General features: G+C 37.3%; 3 protein-coding genes across 7 annotated transcripts; 2 read left to right on the forward strand and 1 right to left on the reverse strand.

Moving 5' to 3' along the window:
• Window positions 1-522: 522 nt before the first annotated feature.
• Window positions 523-7,120, forward strand: LOC111476831 (protein SPA1-RELATED 4-like). 2 transcript variants are annotated; one of them, XM_023120651.1, is made up of 8 exons: window positions 601-867; window positions 1,079-1,900; window positions 2,076-2,233; window positions 3,677-4,631; window positions 4,708-4,854; window positions 4,984-5,295; window positions 5,774-5,833; window positions 6,645-7,120. In XM_023120651.1, the coding sequence occupies exons 2-8, from the start codon at window positions 1,208-1,210 to the stop codon at window positions 6,828-6,830; spliced, it is 2,511 nt and encodes an 836-aa protein (XP_022976419.1). In that variant the 5' UTR covers window positions 601-867; window positions 1,079-1,207; the 3' UTR covers window positions 6,831-7,120. The 2 variants fall into 2 exon arrangements, with proteins under 2 accessions (XP_022976420.1, XP_022976419.1); XM_023120652.1 differs by lacking the exons at window positions 5,774-5,833; window positions 6,645-7,120 and having other exon boundaries at window positions 523-867; window positions 4,708-4,900; window positions 4,984-5,086.
• Window positions 7,121-7,144: 24 nt separating this feature from the next.
• Window positions 7,145-10,706, reverse strand: LOC111476885 (beta-glucuronosyltransferase GlcAT14B-like). 4 transcript variants are annotated; one of them, XM_023120741.1, is made up of 5 exons: window positions 10,439-10,706; window positions 9,342-9,976; window positions 8,154-8,229; window positions 7,958-8,073; window positions 7,145-7,860 (listed from the first exon to the last, which is right to left on the reverse strand). In XM_023120741.1, the coding sequence occupies exons 2-5, from the start codon at window positions 9,916-9,918 to the stop codon at window positions 7,358-7,360; spliced, it is 1,272 nt and encodes a 423-aa protein (XP_022976509.1). In that variant the 5' UTR covers window positions 9,919-9,976; window positions 10,439-10,706; the 3' UTR covers window positions 7,145-7,357. The 4 variants fall into 4 exon arrangements, with proteins under 4 accessions (XP_022976509.1, XP_022976511.1, XP_022976512.1 ...); XM_023120743.1 differs by having other exon boundaries at window positions 10,434-10,706; XM_023120744.1 differs by lacking the exon at window positions 10,439-10,706 and adding an exon at window positions 10,094-10,432.
• A 3,238-nt stretch (window positions 10,707-13,944) lies between these two features.
• Window positions 13,945-18,099, forward strand: LOC111476847 (proton pump-interactor 1-like). The gene is made up of 8 exons (XM_023120680.1): window positions 13,945-14,186; window positions 14,757-15,162; window positions 15,693-15,881; window positions 16,012-16,191; window positions 16,285-16,479; window positions 16,726-16,824; window positions 16,920-17,438; window positions 17,525-18,099. The coding sequence occupies exons 2-8, from the start codon at window positions 14,785-14,787 to the stop codon at window positions 17,858-17,860; spliced, it is 1,896 nt and encodes a 631-aa protein (XP_022976448.1). The 5' UTR covers window positions 13,945-14,186; window positions 14,757-14,784; the 3' UTR covers window positions 17,861-18,099.
• The last annotated feature ends 4,480 nt before the right edge of the window (window positions 18,100-22,579 follow it).

Below are 22,579 nucleotides of genomic sequence, written 5' to 3' on the forward strand. Positions count from 1 at the left end.
AAAAAAAAAAAAAAAAAAAAACCAACTAACTCTTAAATTTTCAAATACAAATATAAAAGTGAGCCGAACAAGAAGTGTTTTAATTTTTTTTTTTTTTTAATGAATGGAAAAATATTCTCATCAAAAGGAAAAAGATTCTATATATATTTGGGGATATGCTTAAACATTAATTTATTTGAAGCCCGGATTTGCTGACGCTAATATCACAATTAATATTAATTTAGTGAGTTTGAAGCTAAAGATACTCCTTCCATCTGTGAAATAAAGATTTGATTATAAAAGATAAACGCTAGTTGGGAATCTCGGAAGTGGTGGCATGTGACAAATCATTAGGTGAAAATATGAATTAATTCACTTTAATTAGTCTTTCCCCATTAAAATAATTAGTAATTTACCAAACATGGAATGAAGAACATGGAAATTCGAGAAATAATCCTTTCTTGATTACCAAAACGGCCCACCAAATTGCATTAAATTATATTTTTGCCTCAACAAGTTAGAGGCCATGCTTCCGCCACGTAGTAGAACGGAATAAAGCAAGTGGATAATGAAGATCAGTGGCCTGCAAAAGCTCATATAGAATAAGAGATACAAAAATGGTGGGAAATTTGAGAAAAAGCGCTTCTCAGTTTCAGAGGGAGCAGAAGCGGAGCGAGAAAGAGAAAATTATTGGGAATTTTGTTTTGTTTATTTTATAACACTCCGTGTTTTTTGTGGGAAGATTTCGTGTGCTTTTCTTATTGTTTATTTAGTGAAAAATAAAGTATCGGGTTCTCTTGCCGCTCGGGGGGTGGCCTTGCAGGTATTGAATTCCACTATTTCTCGGCGATGTGTGTGACCTTCGTGTTCTTGAGCTTCTTTCTCAAGGTGGGTTTGCTTCCTTTTCCTTTGATTTTCCCCTCTTTGTTGGGAATTTTCGATATCAAGGGGTTTAGTGTTCTTGTTTCCACTATGGCCATTGCATGTTTGATTAAATGAAAGAGGGGTTTCGATCCTTTTTCCTTGCTTTGATTCGTCTTGTTTTTGTTTGTGGAATAGTTTTGTGTTCTAAGTTCGTCGTGTTCTTCTTTGAAAACAGCAAGAAATTCATCGTAGGAGCTTGTGAAGTAGTGATGAGCTCGTGTGTAGAACACAGGGTGTGTGATAGTAGGGGAAGGATATATCCAGTCATTGGATGTTGTGTGCGTATTGGCTTATATGAAGCTTTATGTGGATAGCAATGGAGGCATCATTTGATCCGCTTAGGAACCGTGATGATATATCTGGGGTTTGTGAGGAAGATATATTAGCTGATCCTTATTTGCGTTCACTTAAAGGGAATGATATTAGCTTAAGGCAATGGTTGGATAAGCCAGGAAGATCCGTGGATGCTCTTGAATGTCTTCATATATTTAGGCAAATTGTGGAGATTGTTAATATTGCTCATGCTCAAGGCATTGTTGTTCATAATGTGCGTCCTTCATGCTTTGTGATGTCTTCTTTCAACCATGTAACGTTTATTGAGTCGGCATCATGTTCGGATTCTGGCTCGGATTCTCTTGAGGAGGATGGTTTAAGTAGTCAAATGGCTGAGGTTAAAACATCGTCTTCTCCGTTTCCAAGCAGCCTTGGAAGCGAGGGCTTTCGATCTGTTATGGCTGAGGTAAACGCTTTGTCGGAGACTAGTTGTATGCAGTCGGGTTCAGTATATGCAGCTCAAGTATCGTTAAATGAAGGGTCTGGAGAATGTAGAAGAAAAGATAGCAGGCATGTTGAAGAAACAGAAAATAAGATGCAATCATTTCCAATGAAACAGATATTGGCCATGGAGACTACTTGGTACACTAGCCCAGAAGAAGCTTCTGATGGCCCAAGTTCGAGTGCTTCAGATATCTACCGGTTAGGGGTTCTTCTTTTCGAGGTTAGTACTGCGAGTTCCATCCATGTTATTATTAATCCGAGCATGACCGTGACACCTGACGCCATTTTTTACTTCCCCGGGCTCCTTTTTTTCCATTAACACTTGCTTGCACCTTTAGACCTTCTATTTTTAGTTTAAAGTATAAGCTTGTCTGATAATGACACTTGTGACCCAGTTATTCTGCTCCTTCAGCTCGAGAGAAGGGAAGAGTAGAATTATGTCCAGCTTGAGGCATAGAGTGCTTCCTCCTCAATTGCTGTTGAAGTGGCCAAAAGAAGCTTCATTTTGCTTATGGTTACTGCATCCCGACCCAAGTAATCGACCTAAGCTAAGGTGAACCCTCCTTTCATTAGAATTCTTGGGTTAAAAATCTTTGCATTAGCTGTTAGTGCCTTTTGTGTTTTGCTTTCTCCTGAAATCATTTAGTTGGAAGGAATAACCATTGAACTTCATTGAAATGTATTTTATGGAATAAGTTTCAACGCAAGGTGCCTGTAACAGACAAGCCCGCTCACCACTAGCAGATATTGTTTTCTTTGGGCATCCCCTTTTAGGGTTCTCCTCAAGATTTTAAGACGCGTATTCTAGGGAGAGGTTTTCACACCCTTATAATAAATGTTTCGTTCTCCTCCCCAATTGATGTGGGATCTCACAATCCACCCCCTTTGAGGTCCAGCGTTCTTGTTGGCACACCGCCTCGTGTCCACCTCCTTTTGGGGCCCAACGTTCTTGCGGACACAATCACCCCCCTTCGGGGCTCAGCCTCCTCGCTGGAACGTGCCTGGTGTCTAGCTTTGATACCATTTGTAACAACCCAAGCCCATCCATTGATAGCAGATATTGTCCTTTTCGGGGTTTCCTTCAAGGTTTTAAAAACGCGTCTACTAGGGAGAGGTTTTCACACCCTTATAAAGAATGTTTTGATCTCCTCCCCAGCTGATCTAGGATCTCACAGTGTCTATGCAGTTAACGAATTGGTACTTGTTCAACTAGTCTCGTGAATGCTAACAAGTCTTTTTTGGATATCCTTATGAAAACCTTTTAGCAATGTTTGAAGTTGTGGGGGGTCAGGACTAAGACTACGAATGTTTCTTCTTACCTGAAGACCAACTTGGTTAATATTAAGATGTTAGGAGTACAATTGCAACGAGGAGTATCAGATCCTGGTCCAAAGGTTGAGTATCTATAGAATGTTGGAAGGGGTTATTCTTGGGTTTCTTTTCAGCGAGAAGTTGTAATTTTTAGCATGGATTGTCAAATTATTATACTTGGAGACATCTATAAGCAAGAGAACGGTTTACTCCCATAAACTTGCTGGACATTCTAGCTGTTAATTCAGATTGACTATGTAACGGCCTGAGCCCACCGCTAGCAGATATTGTCCTCTTTGGGGTTTCCCTTTCGGGCTTCCCCTAAAGGTTTTTAGAACGTGTCTGCTAGGGAGAGGTTTCCACAACGTTCTCCTCCCCCACCGTTGTGGGGTCTCACAGACTACTTGCTGAAATTATATGTACAAACAAATTTTGTATTAAAATTGTTTTTGGTAATATTTATCACAATATATAATTATGATTTCTTTTCACTCTATCCATTGCTAAACTAGTGACATATTGAAGTCGAGCATTTGTATCTTATTGAATCCTGATTCCAAGATTACAGTCCTATCCTGCATTGTATTCTTATTTACTGCATGGTTTTTGGTGTTGGCTTTTAGTAGTGCATCTGCGATTTATCTAGAGGACGTATTTATCAGGCCTCTCGTGTCTTCTTTTACAGTGAGTTATTGCAGAGTGAATTTCTCAATGAATCAAAAGATGAACTAGAAGAACGTGAAACAGCAATTGAGCTTAGAAAAAGAATTGAAGAGCAGGATTTACTGCTAGAATATCTTTTGCTTATGCAACAAAGAAAGCAGGAAGCTGCTCATAAGCTGCAAGATACTATTTCATTTCTGTGCAGTGATATTGAACAAGTTATGAGGCACCAAACTAATTTCAAGAAAAAGATTGGGTTGCACCCAGATCTTTCGAAGGACAATTGTTTGTCATTAAATCTCCCTTCAATGACTCCTGCTGGATTGGGATCAAGGAAACGATTTAGACCAGGAATTTTGGTCCATAATATAGAAGCATGCGGTGATAACGTTGATGACAGTGAGAAATCAAGTTCCGACAATGAAAACGAACAAGGTGTACTTTTTAAAAGTTCTCGACTAATGAAGAACTTCAAGAAATTGGAGTTAGCGTATTTGTTGATGAGAGGTAGAGTAAACAAGCCATCAGGTAGGCAGTTTGTTAAACACTCGTCAATAAGTAGCGATGGTAGGGGGTCCGTAGTTTTGACTGAAAGAAGTTCGGTTAATAATTTGGCTTCAAAAGAGAGTTGCAATGATAATAGACAAGGCGGGTGGATAAGTCCGTTCCTGGAGGGTTTGTGTAAGTATCTATCCTTTAGCAAGTTGAAAGTCAAGGCAGACTTGAAGCAAGGAGATCTATTGAATTCCTCCAACTTAGTATGTTCTCTCAGTTTTGATCGAGATGGGGAATTTTTTGCCACAGCCGGTGTTAATAGGAAAATTAAAGTGTTTGGATATGACTCAATCGTGAACGAAGACCGCGATATTCATTACCCTGTTGTTGAAATGGCTAGCAGGACGAAACTAAGCAGTGTTTGTTGGAATCGGTACATCAAAAGTCAAATTGCTTCGAGTAATTTTGAAGGTGTAGTGCAGGTAACTGATGCCATAATTTTTATCCACCTCTGAGATTCTATTGCTTTGTGGTCATATTGTTGCGTGATGTGTTTAGGTATGGGATGTCACGAGAAGTCAAGTAGTCACTGAAATGGGAGAACACGAGAGGCGCGTATGGTCCATTGACTTTTCATCAGCGGATCCAACAATATTGGCCAGCGGGAGTGATGATGGTTCAGTTAAGCTCTGGAGTATCAATCAGGCAATTCTATTTTTGCACTTGGTGGATGTCAGCTTTGAAACTAAACGTACTACAGTAATCTGATTGCGTGCTAACGATATTTATCTGGATTGTTTGATAATTTGTTCCTTACTTGGGTTGCTACTGCAGGGTTCAAGTATCGGCACAATCAGAACGAAAGCCAACGTCTGCTGTGTACAATTTCCTGCGGATTCTGGTCGGTCCCTTGCATTTGGTTCAGCTGATCACAAAATTTATTACTACGACATGCGGAATATAAGAGTGCCTTTGTGCACCTTCACTGGACATAACAAAACTGTGAGTTACGTCAAGTATATAGACTCGAGCACTCTTGTTTCTGCATCCACCGATAACACCTTGAAGCTCTGGGATTTGTCCATGTGCACATCCCGGGTTATTGATTCTCCAGTCCTGTCCTTCACTGGCCACATGAACATAAAGGTACCATGTTGAACGGTTTTACAGAATTTTTTCCTTCGTGTGAAAATTTTATTCGCGGATCATTGTTCACGTAATTTAATGTTTCCCCATTTGCACTGGTAAAAATGTAAACAAAATTTCCCCATTTGACACCATTTTTTGGGTTTGGCTCAAATGGTTAATATTGAATAGAGAAAATGATCCTCCTGAAGCGTTTCTTTCTTCGTGTTGATGAATATTGACTAACGAAACGAAATCAAGCTTCATGTTATACCCATTCCCTCTTGGTAGGTAGCCACCACGGATTGAACCCATTCCCTCTAAGTCATTTTTACATCCATGACTTTCATTCCCGGACAGTATTCGAGGTTACTTAAGTTCGTTTGCTAGCTCTGTAAAATGTTTTATGGGTTACGAATGACGCTTCCGTGCATTATGACTGTGTTATGTATCTTTGGTACGTTCTTATCGAGTGATTCTCTCCAATTGACTATTGCAGAACTTTGTGGGACTGTCAGTCTCTGATGGTTACATTGCTACTGGGTCAGAGACAAATGAGGTTAGTTTTTGCATTCATTTTTTGATTATTACCATGGCTCTGTTGATGATGGTTGGGTGGGAGGCTAATTTAGGGATTAATCGTAAGTAAGGAATAGATCTCCATTGGTCTGAGATGGCTCTATTGATGATTGTTGGGTGGGAGGCTAATTTAGGGGTTGATCGTAAGTAAGGAATAGATCTCCATTGGTCTGAGGCCTTCTGGAGAAGCCTAAAGCGAAGCCATGAGAGCTTATGCTCAAAGTGAACAATATCAAGCCATTGTGGAGAGTCGTAGTTCCTAACATGGTATCAGAGTCATGCCCTTAACTTAGTCATGTTAATAGAATCCTCAAATGTCAAACAAAGAAGTTGTAATTCTCAAAAGTGTAGTCAAAAGTGACTCATGTGTCGAACAAAGAGTTTACTTTGTTCGAGGACTCCAGAGAAGGAATCAAACCTCGATTAAGGGGAGGCTGTTCGAGGGCTCCATAGGCCTCAGGAGAGGCTTTATAGTGTACTTTGTTCGAGGGGAGGATTGTTGGGATAGAGTCACACATTGTCTAATTTAGGGGTTGATCATGGGTTTATAAGTAAGGAATATACCCAAAGCAAAATCATGAGAGCTTATGCTTAAAGTGGACAATATCATACCATTGTGGAGAGTCGTAGTTCCTAACAGACTCTTCCTTTTTTTCATTCTTTTGAGCACATAGATCATTTTTCGTGACAACAAAATGTATATTATCACTGTATCTGATCTTCAATAGCTGTTTTTGATCAATATTTATCTCATTAGCTTTTGGAACATGTTTCTTTATTCCCTGGATTAGGTTTTTATCTACCACAAAGCCTTTCCAATGCCAGCATTGTCGTATAAGTTTCAAATGGATCCTCTTTCCAGTCATGAAATGGACGACTCTGCACAATTTATCTCTTCGGTTTGTTGGCGAGGCCAGTCATCTTCATTAGTAGCTGCAAACTCAACTGGGCACATCAAAATTTTGGAAATGGTTTAGAGAGAGGCAATGTCTTTAATAAGGGTAACTATTTGCAGTAAATTTGAGGCAGAGCAATATGTTGAATACCCATGAAGCTTGTCCAGCAGCTATAGCTTACTACAAAAGTTAGATCTTAATATTAAGCAACAATAATTTGGCATTATACCATAGTGGATGAGGGCTTTTGTTTGGAAGAGATTGGTCTTGTTCATGTCTGTTGATAGAAATTCAAAGGAATAAGAGAGAGAGGTGTGGATATACCACTATTCTTGTATAAATTGAATGCAAAATCTTCAGATTAATTCAGTATATGGTAGTCTTGCATAACCCTCTTTACACAGAAAGGTGATTATAATCATTATCAAACATGTGTAGTTTCTCATTTAGAAAAATGAAGAACAAGAAACAGATCGAGAAACATGAACGAAGAACGGCAACATGAATGTTATCGAATGATAACAACTATGATTAGAGAATCACAGTGACATGGGGACAAGGATTCTGAACTTTTATCTTTGCGCTATCAATATTTCTTCTAGCTAAGACTATTTACACTGACCTCCACCTACTTTAGCAGACGAAGTTAGCTTTTTTACGAGGCGGGTAAGCCTCTTAGCTCCTGGCCCTGGCTTGATATTAAACGGGTTTCCGACTTTTGAGCATTTAGGCTTGCCAGAACACCACCCACCAGGGGTAAAACTCCCTTTGTCATCACGTCTCAGTAGCTCTTGATCAATCTCGTCCAGCACAGGGTTGTCTCGCTGAAACTTTCGAGCAAAGGCAGCGCCGCTGGCTATCATTGTTTCGGTGTCGTTAATGGTGAGGGCATGAGGATGCTGTTGTGGTGGCACATCCCAAGAGATGTAATGTAAGTCATGGTTAACTACAGTTTTGGCAAACTCAGGCTCGTTGCAGATCACAGTGTGAAAGTAGCCTTCTGGGGAGGAAACAAAGTTTGTGTAATACATGAGAAGTGTTCTAGGAAGGTTGTCCCAACCCCAGATGAGATACTCGACAAACGAACGAGATAGAACCATCCATGCCGATCCTGGTAAAAGAACAAGCCAAGAACTTCAACAAAAATGGCTCATTTCATAATGAAATTCTGCAGATTAGAATGGTTGATCTGTTATCTCATCACAAACCAGTGAACAACTTGAATGATGTGGGGAGAGGTCGTTGTGGGTTGACCCAAAAAACATCTGATTTGGTTGTTTTGTATAATCCAGGATCTATCATCAATGGCATTGCTCGCTTACTCCTGCAAGAGAGACATTCAAATATTGACTGATTTCACCATCATAGGGCGAGAAAGAGAGAAAAAGAGAAGAAAGTGCTCACGCTTTCCATCCTAACTTGCTTGTGTGTTCAATGAAGTTCACATTTCTATCTAGAGGTGAGAAAGTGTGAAGAAGATCTGTAAGTAGCACCAAAATTTCTCCTCGTTAAATCACACCAAAGCAAGAAAAGGAAACAAAATAGATATATCGGTGATTTTAGCGCTACCCAAGCTTCTATGTTCTAAACTCTCCGACTTTGTTGTTGAGGATTGTTGGTGGGGAGTCCCACATTAGCTAATTAAGAGGATGATCATAAGCTTATAAGTATGGAATACATCTCCGTTGGTATAAGGCTTTTTGGGGAAGTCCAAAGCAAAGTCATAAGAGCTTATGCTCAAAGTGGACAATATCATACCATTGTAGAGATCCATGATTTCTAACATGGTAGACCAAACAGCAACCTTTGGTCCTTCGGGCTGAGGCACAACGGACTTAAGGAAGCCCACTCTCGTTCTTTGGACCAACTTCTGACCGAACAAAAAAGGGAAAGGGGTGAGTCACTCTTTTTCACATACACCGGGAGAAAAGGTTACGATAGCAAGCCCCGGCCGGAGAACCTTATACGATATTCCCTTTCTTTACAGTTCATGAAAGCAAGACAAGATGAAACTCAAGATTCATTCTCCTGAACCTGATTTCACTCCTTCTCCGTCATGCCCTTAACTTAGCCATGTCAATAAAATCCTCAAATGTTGAACAAAGAAGTTGGGAGCTTCGAAGGTATAGTCAAAAAGTGACTAAAATCGAATAAATGGTGTTCTTTGTTCGAAGGCTCTAGAGAAAAGAGTCAAGCCTCAATGAAAGGGAGGCTGCTCGAGGACTCGATAGGCCTCAGGGAAGGCTCTACGGTATTCTTTGTTTAAAGGGAGGATTATCAGTGGGGAGTCCCACATCGGCTAATTGAGAGGATGATCATGAATTTATAAGCAAGGAATACATTTTCATTGGTATGAAACCTTTTGGGAAAATCCAAAGCAAAACCACGAGAACTTATGCTCAAAGTGGACAATATCATACTATTGTGGAGATCCATTATTCCTAACACTTGTTCCTATTATATGTTCAACTTGGTCTTGTTTCGCGGCTTGAATGAACTCTCACTCAAACGATGGTAGAGCGGCTTACAAGATCATAAGCACAGGTTTGTATGCTGCAAGAATTTCAAGTAAACGATGGAAATGGGACTGACCGTCTTGAGTGATGAGAGGGTAGTCTGAGGCACTGAGGTTGATAAACCAGTCCCAATCATTGCTCCTCTTAAGAAGAACAGCACAAGCATGGAGGGTATTAGCCACCATTGTTGGACCTCTGTAAGTAACCATATTTGCTTTGTTGATCATGAAAACATTCCCAATCTCAACAAAAATCGACTCGTTTGCTACTCTTGAAGCAAGCTCCAACCTCTCCTCTAGAGGTGACTCCAAGTCCAAATGAACAACGTATTGATTCAATGGATGGTAAAGTGCTTTAAGAGTTCTCCATAGCTTCTCTAAGTCACCTTTCGACCCCGAAACCAGGTAACCAAATCGTGGAATCGTAGATGCAGGGTTCGGCGGTGGCGATCTTGCAACTTTCGTCTCGGCAAATAACGTTGGGTTAGTTTGGTTTGTGGGCAATGGAGATGGAAGCATTAAGAAGATTGAGTTGAATGTATGGATAGAAGAGATTAGACCCATGTTGAAGGTAGTAGCAAGGAGGAATATGCATATTAGAGAGCTTATCACAAGAGGAAACAGCCATTTCTTCTCTAAGTTCACATGCCCCATTGCAGAATCTTTTCATAAACTCTCATCTACTTGAGCTTTTGCAACTCCATTCAACAGCCTTCAATCAAACAAGAAAATGATCAAATGAACAGAAAATTGCTGAAAAACTACACTTAACAAGTCCAATGAACTCAACTTCGCCCAAAACTCAGCTAAAATGAGCATACAAACAAACCTATGGTTCTTCATCTGATGAACACAATCAACAAGACAGAAATATTCGAAGATAATAAGAATGAACAACTCTTGGATTTCAGATCATTGAAACAGTAGACTCTGTAACAAGCAGCAGATTCAATGGAACATTCATATAACCGACCACTTACGGGAGAAACAGACCAAAACACCAATGATAATCCAAAAAAATCACGACCCAGATAAGAAAATGGATTATGAAATCAACCCAGAAACCCAAATCTCAGAAAAGTCAAACTAATCTAAATCAGAGGCACAAAAACGAAAACAGAGCAGGGCGCTGTTACGAAACAAATAAGAAGAACAAACAAAAACCCTACAATACCCAGAAACAGGCGCATCTGTAAGACCACAATAAGAGCAGCAATCCGATTGAAACCCGGAAGATGATGAAGAAAGAAGAGAAGCAGCGCAGAAGGCGACGTGGGTTTTGCTGTACGCACGTCCAGAGGAGGAGGAAGAATATTAAAAAGGGAATAAAAGATTGTTGGGATTTTGGAGTGAGCAACAGAAAAGGTGAAAGTCAGAAGGGGAAATAAAATAATGAGGAGAAAATGGGGGGAATTGGGATTCGAGCCATTTCCGTTATGGTGCAGCATTCTTTGGGATCTTGACCAAAACAATGGCTACTTTCCCTAGTTGCTTAATCTCTAGTGATTAAAACTTAATTGCACTTTTTTCTCTTTAATAAGTATTCATTTGTTGTTAATTTGTGAATCTAGAACACCTGTCCACCTCGAGGTCACATCGAGATGACTAGTCCATTTTGGAAGATCTGGTCCATTGTGAAAAATTTCCTATCATTACCTCCCGTAGGAGTGTGGACCGTGTCTTAATCTTAATGTTGCTTATCATTCTCTCAGACTAGCTACGGGTGAATTCCTCCTTTTGTTTCTCAGCGTATAGAGTATTATTAGTCGTTTCCAACTATTGTTCCCCTCCTAAGGGCAGGTTCTTATGCGTCTCTCACCCGTTCGCCACTGAAAACACTACTTTCTGTTCGACTTGCATGTGCTGAACATGTTATCAGCAGTCATGAAGTGATCTATTAAGAGAGGTCTAGGTCAAGGTGTTTTGGTTGAGGTGGGAGAAACAAGATGACCTGTTAAATAACTTATCAATAGTACGTGATCCTCCCTCACATACTTCAATGCCTAAGCCAATATTGGATCGAAGTGATGCTTGACCAAGCTATGGTAGTATAGAAATAACTTAAATTGAGGGAGACGTCTCTGCATTTATCAGACCTTTTTCATAATGATAATGTCTCGTGAGAAGCTTCCAAACGACGAGAAAATCAATTTTTGTGTGTAATGGAAAAAGTTTTACATTAATTACAAGATTGACTCGGTCGAATATTTAAAAATTATTTAAAAAAAATGAATTTGCTTAGTACATATATTATTGTAACTTGATTAAAAAAACTGGATTAAATATTTGAGTTAGGACCTTGTCTTCAGGTAATTAATTAAAATCTATTAGATATATAATTTAATATTTGTATGGGTAAATCAAATGATGAGGGGTAGTTTCGGTATTTGGAAAGTCAAATCTGGTGGTGGCTCTAAGCCTCTATTCAATCATCCAATCATTGGGCTGTCTGCAACCGTCTGATCAAAAATCAGGGGTGGAAAAAAGAAAATAAACGGCCAATAAAAATGTACTTGGTGGGACCCACCACAAAGAAATTATCCGGTGTGACGCGTGCAACTTATGGGCCTAACCATCCAAATGCGCGTAGTTTGGTTTGGGCCGCCAACCGTGTACGGCGCAGCCCATTGGAAAATTCCGAATCAAATGAATAAATTGCATTTTATTTTTATTTTTATTTTCTTTTACTTTTTCCAATAAAAAATTTAATGAAAATTTTAATAATTACTAAAAAAATATATTTTAAAATCTAACTTTTAATTACTTCAAAAAAAATTTAATTTCTTATTATCTTTTTAAAACACATCGTTATTTAAAATTATTAAAAGAGTTACACTTAACCATGTTTAAATTATTAATCTCCCCATAATTATTTATATAAAAAATATATTTTTTAAATTGTTTGAAAAGTCATTCTAATAATGTCTAAAATGTCAATAATTAAATAAATAAATAAATAAATAAATATTATTTATATTGTAAAAAATAATATGGTTAATTTAATTTATATATATATATTAAAAATATATAAAATATTTATATTATTGGTTTTTGAACTGTCCAAGCAATTGTGTACTGCAAATTAAAAAAATCAAAATTCTAATTTTAGTAAAAAAAAAAAAAACAATTTCCATTAAAAGAAAAAAAATCTAGCACGCAGAGAAATTATATTTTTCACCGGAAAAAAATAAAAGAAAAAAGAAAAATCCAAATCAGGGCAATATGGTGGATGACTTGTCAATGTGTTCTTCCCCTAAGGGCAACGGAAATCCACGTGTTACCACGTGGAAAATTAGGTTGACTCATTGAGGGAGACAGAATCATGACGGAAATAGAAAACGTAAGGGTATTAAAGTCATTTCACATTTACAGTGACCCTTATCTTTAAAGACAAAAAACTGGTCAGTTATTATCTCGCAGTACATGCCACGCGCCTCTCTTGAACCTTCAAAAAGAAAAATTATCAATTTTCCACTTAATATTTATTAAACCAATTAATTATTTATAAAATTTTAATTTCCAATGTAATATATTAAGATTTAGTCATAATTTAAAAAATATTTAATTTTATGTTTAATAAATATCCGACGAGAATGACCACCCAATTTGTTAATCTAAAAGTGATGATCATATACCAAATCTAAAGGTCATGCTCGTCTAAGGCGTTTGTACATGGCCACATCCATCTCATGTCAAACCCTTTTGTTTGATGTCATGTTGTATTGTTTTGCTATTGTGTTTTTTGTTTATATGACTATTCGTCTAAATTATGTCTAGAGTTGTCAGACCCGAATCATCTCAAAATGTACTATAGACAAATGCGACTTATCGTCAATTCTTCATGTGAGGTTCTATGCTATTTTAAGCCATCGCGTTGGTCATACTGCTTTCAAAACCTCGTTTCAATATTACTTTCAAACTCTATTTCAAAAATCTCTCTGCCCCATTTTCTAAGATTTTCTCAAAATAGAGCTAGAGGTTTGAACATACGTTGTCCGACCATAGGTGACGCAATACCTAGTAGCTCGATATATGAGTCTAGGCCTATTTAATAACCATACACACACAATATTCCATTAACACAAAAATTTAAAATTTAAAATTAATTAGACACTTTTAAAAATTATAGAACTAAATAGATATAAAATAAATATTTTCTCCTGCAAAGATAATAATAATGTTTTGAAAATTTTAATTTAAAAAAATTATTTATCATGATCCTCTTTCAACACTATATATTTTAATATTTATATTCTTACAATTAATTTTTCCCATTATGTGTTAATCCACATATATTAAAATCCAAACATAAACCCTAGCAGCAACAATAATTCCCAAACGATCCTTAAAAAAATTGATATAAAAGAAGAACAAAGGATTCATGAATCACCGGTGGATTCGTTGAAATGGGATGTGTATAGTTTTAAACAAAGATCGCATTTTTTTTTTTTATTTTGTTTCATAATGGATTTGGAGAAGGAATATTTTTAGAAATGATTGAAAATAATTCACAAAAGACAATAGATTTGGGATTGGATTTCACTATTTCGTTCTAAATTTGTCTTGATTATAAGAAGAACGGAAAGGAAAGTAGCATTAAATTAGAATTTTCGTAATGGGAAATGGAAAAAAAAAGAAAGAAAAAATCCATAAAATCACAGCGAACAAACACCTAGCCTGAGCAAATTAATATATAGACGGACTAGTCGCTTCCGCGCTCTCTCTCTCTCTCTCTTAATTCCCATCCATCCAGTTTGAAGTGGTTTGAGATTCAACAAAGAGGACGAGATCTGGGTCTGACCCATTTCTTTTTTGTTTGTTTTTCCTTCTGGGGTTTTGCCTAAATTCGGAATTCTTCGAGATCGCTTCGTTCGTTAAGGGCTTCCTGTTCTTGTTCTTCGTATTACCCACTTCCATTACTGGTAATTGTTCTTGTTTTTCATCATTTATGTGAATTGGGAATTTCTGATTCTCGATTTTTTCACTCTTTGTTTTGCGATTTCATGTGATTATGTTCGATCTCTCGCCATCTGGTTGTTTTGCTCTGTTATTTCGTGCCATTTCCTTCTCGTTAATCCCCTTTTTTGGGTTATTGTTGAATCTAAGAACAATTTCCGTGGGGTTTCTTGGATGATATTTCATTTTGATTCATTGAGTTTTGATCGTTGTTTGCGTGCTTGTTTTTTCTGTAATCGTTGAATCTATGAACAATTTCCATGGGGTTCTTTGGATGATATTTCATGTTGACTCATTGAGTTTATCTCCTTGTTTTGATCTTTGGGCTATTGAGTTCGTGCCTGTTTTTTCTGTAATCGTTGAATCTAAGAACAATTTCCATGGGGTTTTTTGGATGATATTTCATTTTGATTCATTGAGTTAATCTCCAGGTTTTGATCGTTGTTTTGATATTGCTTTTAGCATTATTAATTGAGAGATCTGTTCTTTTGATAGCTCAATTGTAGATTATGTTGTTTCTTTCCTTGTGGCATCAGGATCTTTTAGTTCCCTCAGCTGGGAGCTATGGGCGTTGAGGTTGTTGGATTTGAGATGGTCAAGGGACCAATGGATTCGGCACCTGTCGCAGATAATTACGTTTTGAAAAGCGATGAAAATGGAGATTTGGATCAATTGCCTGAGAAAAATGTGCCCATAAAGTTTGGTTCTCATGAAGAGGAGCCTGTTAAAGAACAGGCAGATGGTTCTTCTTCAGCCTCTAACGTCCCGAAAGATGCTGCTGATGAATGGCCAGCACCGAAGCAAATCCATAGCTTCTACTTCATAAGGCATCGCCCGTATGACGATCCGAGTATCAAAGCTAAAATTGATTTGGCTGATAAAGAGATACGTAAGAGGAGCCAAGCTCGGTTTCAAATTACTGAAACACTCAAGTCAAAGAGGGTAAGAAACTGGAGCTTGAAATGGATACTGCACTTTACTTTTTCATGTTTTAAAGCATCATTTGATTAGAAAACACCTTCTTATATGCTTTCTATTAATAATTTGGATCAAGCTGGCCCCAACACCCAAAATGTGTACAAAAAAGGGATCATCTTGAATGAAAGAATGAAATTGATGATAATAATTTGAAAGGGTTTGGAGTTATATCTCATTGGCCTTGCTCGAGGCACGTAACTAGCTATAATGCATGAAAAAATGAATTGGATGCATTCTTTTTTTGAGTTGTGTAAGCTGTGTGCAATCTGTTAGCTACCTTTTCTTAAGAACTATGAAGCGTGCATAGTATCTGAAAGCTCCCGAACACGTGCTAGCTTCTCTAGTTATAATTCACAATAGGTGCTTGGAGTTCCTACTCCTTTATTTCTCTAATCGATGAAACCGTTTCTCTTCCTGAAATAAAGAAATTCAATCACTAGTTTGATTTTCATGTTCTGTACTTCCTTGTGTTTAATCTATTACTACATTTACAGGCGGAACGAGCAGAGTTGATTACACAGTTGAAACCTCTGAGAGATGACAACCGACAATATAAATCAATTGTTGACGAGAAAATCAAGGAGATTGAACCGCTTAATCAAGCTCTTGGCAAGTTCCGTAATGCAAACAATGCTGGTCGCAATGGTGGTTTATGTTCATCTGAGGAAGAGCTTAATGCTGTTGTAAGTTTCAATATGAGTTCTTAGAAAACATCAAAACCATTTATTTCTTTCCCTCTGATATGGCATTCACTTCTTGTTCCTTCTCCCTCTTTTCTTCCCTGTTTGATCCCATTTGGGTTGCTGGATGCAGATTCAGAGCCTGCAATACCATATACAACATGAGAGCATTCCACTTTCTGAGGAAAAGCAAATTTTAAGAGAAATTAAACAGCTTGAAGGGACGAGGGAGAAAGTTATTGCTAATTCTGCTATGAGAGCTAAGCTTCAGGACTCTATGGTACATAAAGAAGCCCTCCAAGATCAAGTCAAGGTTAGGAACTGTCGATTCGAATTCAATTCTGTTTTACTAATCAACTCCTGTAGTGCAATAAGTGCACATTTCTTACAAATCGTGCTAATGTAGATTATCGGTGGTGATTTGAATGGAGTGAGGAAGGAACAACAAGCAGTTCGAGCCAAGATAAAGCAGCTTGAGGAGGCATTGGAGGCAATAGACGAAGATATTAAAACTTTGCAGGACGAGCTAACTTCTGTTACAGAGAAGAGAGGCAAAGCACATGAAAACATTCAGCAACTTAGGAAGAACTCTGATGAGGGGGTGTGTTAAATCTCTTTTCTAACTCCACTTTGTCTGAGCAATTACGTAACGTCCGTGTCTTTGATCCTTTATTAGAGGCTTAAACTAAACAGATAGAAACAACTTAATAGAGAATTAGAGAGTTTGAAAATGATGCTTATACATGTTGAGTATAATTCGGCTTCAGGGTTTGTTTCGTATCTTACCTTCTTTTCGTATTCATCTGGTTTGTTATAATGAGGTTTGAGATGTTATTATGTTTTCCAGAACGCCCAATTTTATCAAAGCCGATCACTCTTAAACAAAGCTAAAGATCTTGCTGCAAAGAAGGACATCCAGGCCCTTGAGGAACTCGCTTTTACTGAGGTATGTTGAATTATTTTTCTTTTAGTAAGAACATTAATTGTTAAGTCTTAATTTTCCCAGTTGCTCTTTGTAACTTCAATGCTTCTGTCCATCAGGTTGAGAAATTTATGTCCCTCTGGAATGGTGATAAGGCTTTCAGGGATGACTATGAGAAAAGAATTCTTGCATCGTTGGATATTCGGCAGATGAGTAGGGATGGTCGGATAAGAAACCCGGATGAGAAACCAATACTTGCCCCTGCAGATCCGGCACCTCGTCAAACTGAGATGGCAGCTAAACCGAACATTAAACGAACTAAGGAAGAACCCAAACCAGTACCATCTGATCCTCTTCCTGCACAGAAAGTTGATATAGAAGTTAAACAAAAAGCTGGAAAGCCCGTACGCCCCTTGGAGCAGGAGGATAAAGCAGAGGAGGAGATCCCTAGTTTATTAAAATTGTCGAAAGACATCCCAAAAGAACCCGAAGTCGATCTTGCAAAATTAAAGGAAATGAAGAGGGCTGAGGAAATCGCAAAAGCTAAACTAGCCATGGAAAGGAAGAAGAAATTGCAAGAGAAAGCAGCTGCAAAAGCGTCTCTACGAGCTCAGAAGGAAGCGGAAAAGAAATTGAAGGAAATTATTTCTATATAATTATCATTTGTGAACAAATCTTTTTAAGTTTGCATCACGATAATGACATGTTTCGGTATTTACCTCAGGATCGTGAAAAGAAAGCAAAGAAGAAGGTGACCGCGTCTGGATCTGCTATGGTTCCTGATGAAGAACCTGTTGAGGCTGCTGCAGTTGAGGAGGAGTCTACAGAGCTAGAAAATGTTAATGAAAGTGCTGAAGCTGCTCCGGTTCCAGTTAAGTCCAAAATCCCGAAGGAGACTAGCATTAGGAGCCGTGGCAGACAAAGAGGACTGGATTCGGTTCCAAAAATCATTCGGAAGCGAAAGAAGTCGATCAATTACTGGGATTGGGCTGCTCCTGCTGCTGCAGTGTTACTTGTTATCCTTCTGGTGCTTGGATACTACTACTATTACCTTCTCTAAAAACTTTGAAACTAGGAGCTAGACGAGGTTATTGACGAGACAAATTTTCTGTTGATGAGCATGCTGATGAGTGGCTTAGAGGACATTTGTATTTATGCTTATTTCTGTTTATTTCATCCTTACTGGGGATGGACTCAACTCATAATGGTTGGCATTTTAGTCAGGTTCACAGTTTTTACTGAGGTTGAAACATGCAATTTGGTTCTTTCAATGTATTTCCAGATTTTGACTTTGATCAATCTCCATTGCTGACATATCTCGAGGCCTCAAATTGTTGTTATGGTGTTTGTTCATCATCATGAGTTTACACCAAAACTCTGTATTGGTTTCTCCAAGGGTGGAGACTAGTTATAATCTTAACTTCTAAAGCTTTAGAATTTCGAGTTGTTTCGGACCCTTGGTCCTCCAAATGGTCCACGATCCAACTGCTCTCGAGCCCCGTTGACGATTTCATGTCTCTTATGGCTGTATTTGGTTAGTACTTGCAGCTCCTTTTGGTATGCTTCAACCATTTTTTGTTCATGGGAAACAGGAGGAAGAAGGGGTGCTTACTCCATTGAGTGGCATTCAGTTTCAAGGGAGAAGGCAAGAATTAGTCATTCTTTGAATTTGATTAAGTTTCTTATTAACTTTTGCTTAAGCTGCTTTGGTTGTTGGTAACAGGTAGCAAACATATTACTTGGTTGCACATGCCGGCAAACGTGGAGGTAGTAGGGGATTGACAGAAGCAGCTGCAGAGGTTGGCCGTGCTGCCTGCCCGATCATGGTCTGCTTCTCTTCTAGATACTGCTTGTGATCGTCTTGCTTTTGTTAATCTATTTATTCACTTTTCTTGGGGGTTTTCTGTTTTCAACTTCTACAGAACTTCATCTTTTACTTGCTTATAATCATATGCATGAACGAGAATAACTCATTAGTCATTCAGGGATAACTCTTTTCATATTCCCTTCTATATCTTGCCTGCATTCTTGTTAATTCATGTTAGTCCCTTCTTTTGATTTTGGATTTTGACGAAGGAAGGGTGTGGAAATCTCTTCCTAGTAAATGTATTTTACAACCTTGAGGGAGAGACGGGGAGAGAAAGTCCAAAGAGGACAATATCTATTAACGATGGACTTGAACGGTTACAAATGGTATCAAAGCCTGGTTAAACGGTGTCCAGTGAGAACGTTGGACCCCCTAACAGAAGTGGATTGTGAGAGTGAGATCCCATATTGATTGGAGAGAAGACAGAAGTGGATTGTGAGAGTGAGATCCCATATTGATTGGAGAGAAGTACGAAACATTCCTTATAAGAGCATGGAAATATCTCCCTAACATATGTATTTTAAAACCTTGAGGGAAAGCCTAAAGAGGACAATATTTGTTTGCAATGGACTTGGACTGTTACGTATCAGAGCCAGGTTACGAACAGTGTGCCAACGAGGACGCTGGACCTAATGGGAGTGGATTGTGAGATCCCATATTGATTGGGGAAAAGGACAAGCATTTCTTACAAGAGCGTGGAAACATCTCCCTAGTATATATATGCATTTTAAAACCTGGAGGGGAAGCCCAAAGAGAACAATATTTGTTTGCGATAGCTTGAGCAGTTACAAACGGTATCAGATGTGCCAAGGAGCAAGCTGGATTGTGGTATCCACATTGGTCTGTCAGTGATCGGTATGAAACGGAACAAACTTTGCTGGTGTTCATGTGATGGCTTGAAGTTGAGAGTCGAAGGTTTTAGGGGATGAATTTCTTCACTTGTAGCAGTAGAAAGATTGAAAGTTATGCAGTTTTGGCTCATTAAATTCTTTGCAAAACTTGTGGTGAGGAGGCTATGGCCCAGATGTTTGGTTGTCTCTGTAAATGCAGGTGGTACAACTTGCAAGCTTGTTCTTCAATTATTCAGAAGGCTAACCTGAATTTCTTTAAAAAATTATTAATTTTTTTTATTCTCTTTATAATTTTGGAAATATATTCACCTAACATATTTTCTTATACGAACATTATTATTATTTAATCAATTTCATTATTTAAAGAAATCATATTTATGCATAACACATTACTTGTAATAACTAATTGTAAAACTCAAATATCAAATATTCACCAAGTCACAATGCATTATTGACAAAGCATGTTGCTTATGGCCGCATGACAGATGTCCTAGTCTTGCTTATTCGAGTCGGTTGATAGGAATGTCAACCAATTGAGTGAGGGAGGATATTACGGTCATGCATGTCCAAGGTGTATTGTCAATGACTGCATGACAAATATCTCGGTCTTGTTTGTCCACTACATGTTGTCCATGATTACATGCTCGTTTCAAACCCCTTTTACATGTTTTCATCCTAGATAGGGTCTTTACCATTCCATATTGGGTTAGTATGAGGGTGTATGATCGTTTACCAAAATTGTGTCTACACCTGGAAGAGCTAAAATGCTCCAAAATGTACTATAAGAGATATGACTAGTTGTCAAATTCTTCCTACGCGATAGTTATAAGGGATATGACTAATTGTCAACTTCTTTCTACGTTAATAGAATTAAATTACCGTGGTTGGTGGGAAGAGATAATGAGTGTGTGTGGACCTTTGATGGTGCCTTTGGACTGAATCAAATCCACCATTTGACATTGTAGATTTTGCTATCATTATAGTGTTTCTCAAAAAAAAAAAATCTCCAACCACTATCGGTTAACTTTCTAAGCCCGACACCTTATGGTTATGATATTCCAACATGGTCATGTTGCTTATTCTTTGTTGAGTCATAACTGCTGTCCCCACAGAGATACAAGTAATTTCAGTATATTTTGTCCTTAAATTTTTTAAGAGATTATCCAACATAGAATTACCACGTTCAACTTTGGAGGCTCGAAAGTTTCCTAAGAAACATGTATATTGAAAGAACTCATGTTGATATGTAAGGATAATCTTTCACTTTTAGAAATAAAAAGTTAGTAACCTAATTATATCGTAAGAGATATAGGGAAATGTCAGAGTCATCAGATGGCAAGCGATTTTATAAAGATCGGGATCCTATTATCTCGACCAATTGAATAAGAGAACTAACTCGATAAAAATTCCCAAATTGCCCTCGACTAAAAGCCACTAGGTAATATGGATGTGGGAATAAACATAATATAAAAATTGGATTTGACAGTTCTAAAATTTGGGGAATCAAATGGGTTTGAGCTTACTAATGCAAACACTTATTTTTGGAACAAGAACTTATTCATATTCAACACATAGTGGAAGCAATTTCATTTTATATGGTTAAATTATATTTTATTAATTTTATATTCAAATTAAATCCCATCCAAATAAAGTGTGTGACAAAGTTTCTATTTATTTATTTTTTTTTTATTTTTATAAAACTATAATATAAATTTAAATTAAGATATATTTGTTCATTTTCTTAAACGCTATTAATTTCTTAATTAATTAACCTATATTTAGTCATGGTATTAGGTTAAAAAATGACGTCATAAGGTTTGACCCTTTTTTTATTCGTCATTTTTTAACCATCGTACCATAAAAAAAAAAGAAATATTATTCAATATAACTGAGAAAATACTATTTTTTATGTTTTTAAAGTGACTTTCTACTTGTCACATATTATAATTGGAATTCTAAAAACATCTATTCCTTCGTCACCGCACGAGTAAAGAATTTGTCACTTTCTTGGTTGTGTTGTAAAAGCCTCTAAAAAGTCAAAATACAAGTGCTCTTATTTTGGGGTGTAACTGTAACAACTCAATCCCAACGCTAGCAGATATTGTCCGCTTTGACTTGTTACATATCACTGTCAACCTTATAGTTTTAAAACGCGTCTATCGAGAAGAGATTTTCACACTCTTATAAGAAACCCCTTGATACCATTTGTAATAGTCTAAACTTACTGCTAGCTAATATTGTATGCTTTAGCTCATTACGTAGTGTGAAAACATTTCCCTAATCGACGTGTTTTAAAAAATCGTGAAGTTTACGACAATATGTAACGAGCCACAATGAACAATATCTACTAGCAGTGAATGTTAGCTGTTATAAATGCTCATGATAATTAACCACTCGCAGTTTTTCACTAGAGGCTATATTCGTCCTTGTCTTGCGAGTGGTTCGATAATTATTACACGGGTTTACCACACGTACATAAATTAAGTCAATGATAAATTTGCTCGAAAGGTAAAATTAAAAAAACTTATTAATTTAATTTTTTTTATAAATATAAGAGTTGAAATGTCTCCATGCCATTGGGCGGATTCGAACTTCGGCTCTCAAGTCAAACCCTACTTCCCATTTTTTTTTCTTAGAAAATATTTATCATTATTATTATTTTAAAATTATAAAAAAAAAAAAAAAAAAGGAAAATTCTTGGTTCCTTCCGTCAAACCAAACCAACGCCATCCTTCTCCGTTGGGCATTTTCTCACCAGCCAATAACCCCACAAATTCTCCACTTTTTTTTATTATTATTTATTATTTATTATTTATTTTAAATAGTCTTCTAAAAATTAGATTCTTTCAAAGTTGACAAATATACACGTATTTAATTTATTCTCATAAATGATCGCTTAAAAAGATATTATTCTCGTGTAAATTATATTTTAAAGAACGTTTGACACATCAGTTACGTCAACATGATTATATGCTTCGACGTTTAAGATATTTACTTTTTTTTTCCTACCTAAAGTTAGATATTCATATTCTCGTCTCCATATCTTTTATATACTATAGTT

The sequence above is a fragment of the Cucurbita maxima genome, unplaced genomic scaffold (assembly GCF_002738345.1).
Source record: "Cucurbita maxima cultivar Rimu unplaced genomic scaffold, Cmax_1.0 Cma_Scf00003, whole genome shotgun sequence".
Classification (NCBI taxonomy): Eukaryota; Viridiplantae; Streptophyta; class Magnoliopsida; order Cucurbitales; family Cucurbitaceae; genus Cucurbita; species Cucurbita maxima.

Coding starts and splice junctions, on each gene's coding strand:
- LOC111476831 (XM_023120651.1), top strand. CDS start 1,208: ATGTGGATAGCAATGGAGGCATCATTTGATCCGCTTAGGAACCGTGAT. Junction 1,901..2,075: donor TAGGGGTTCTTCTTTTCGAG/GTTAGTACTGCG, acceptor CTTGTGACCCAG/TTATTCTGCTCCTTCAGCTC. Junction 2,234..3,676: donor AGTAATCGACCTAAGCTAAG/GTGAACCCTCCT, acceptor CTTCTTTTACAG/TGAGTTATTGCAGAGTGAAT.
- LOC111476885 (XM_023120741.1), bottom strand. CDS start 9,918: ATGGGGCATGTGAACTTAGAGAAGAAATGGCTGTTTCCTCTTGTGATA. Junction 8,230..9,341: donor CCCTCTCATCACTCAAGACG/GTCAGTCCCATT, acceptor TGCTACTTACAG/ATCTTCTTCACACTTTCTCA. Junction 7,861..7,957: donor ATCATTCAAGTTGTTCACTG/GTTTGTGATGAG, acceptor TTCTTTTACCAG/GATCGGCATGGATGGTTCTA.
- LOC111476847 (XM_023120680.1), top strand. CDS start 14,785: ATGGGCGTTGAGGTTGTTGGATTTGAGATGGTCAAGGGACCAATGGAT. Junction 16,480..16,725: donor GGAAGAACTCTGATGAGGGG/GTGTGTTAAATC, acceptor TATGTTTTCCAG/AACGCCCAATTTTATCAAAG. Junction 17,439..17,524: donor AAGCGGAAAAGAAATTGAAG/GAAATTATTTCT, acceptor TATTTACCTCAG/GATCGTGAAAAGAAAGCAAA.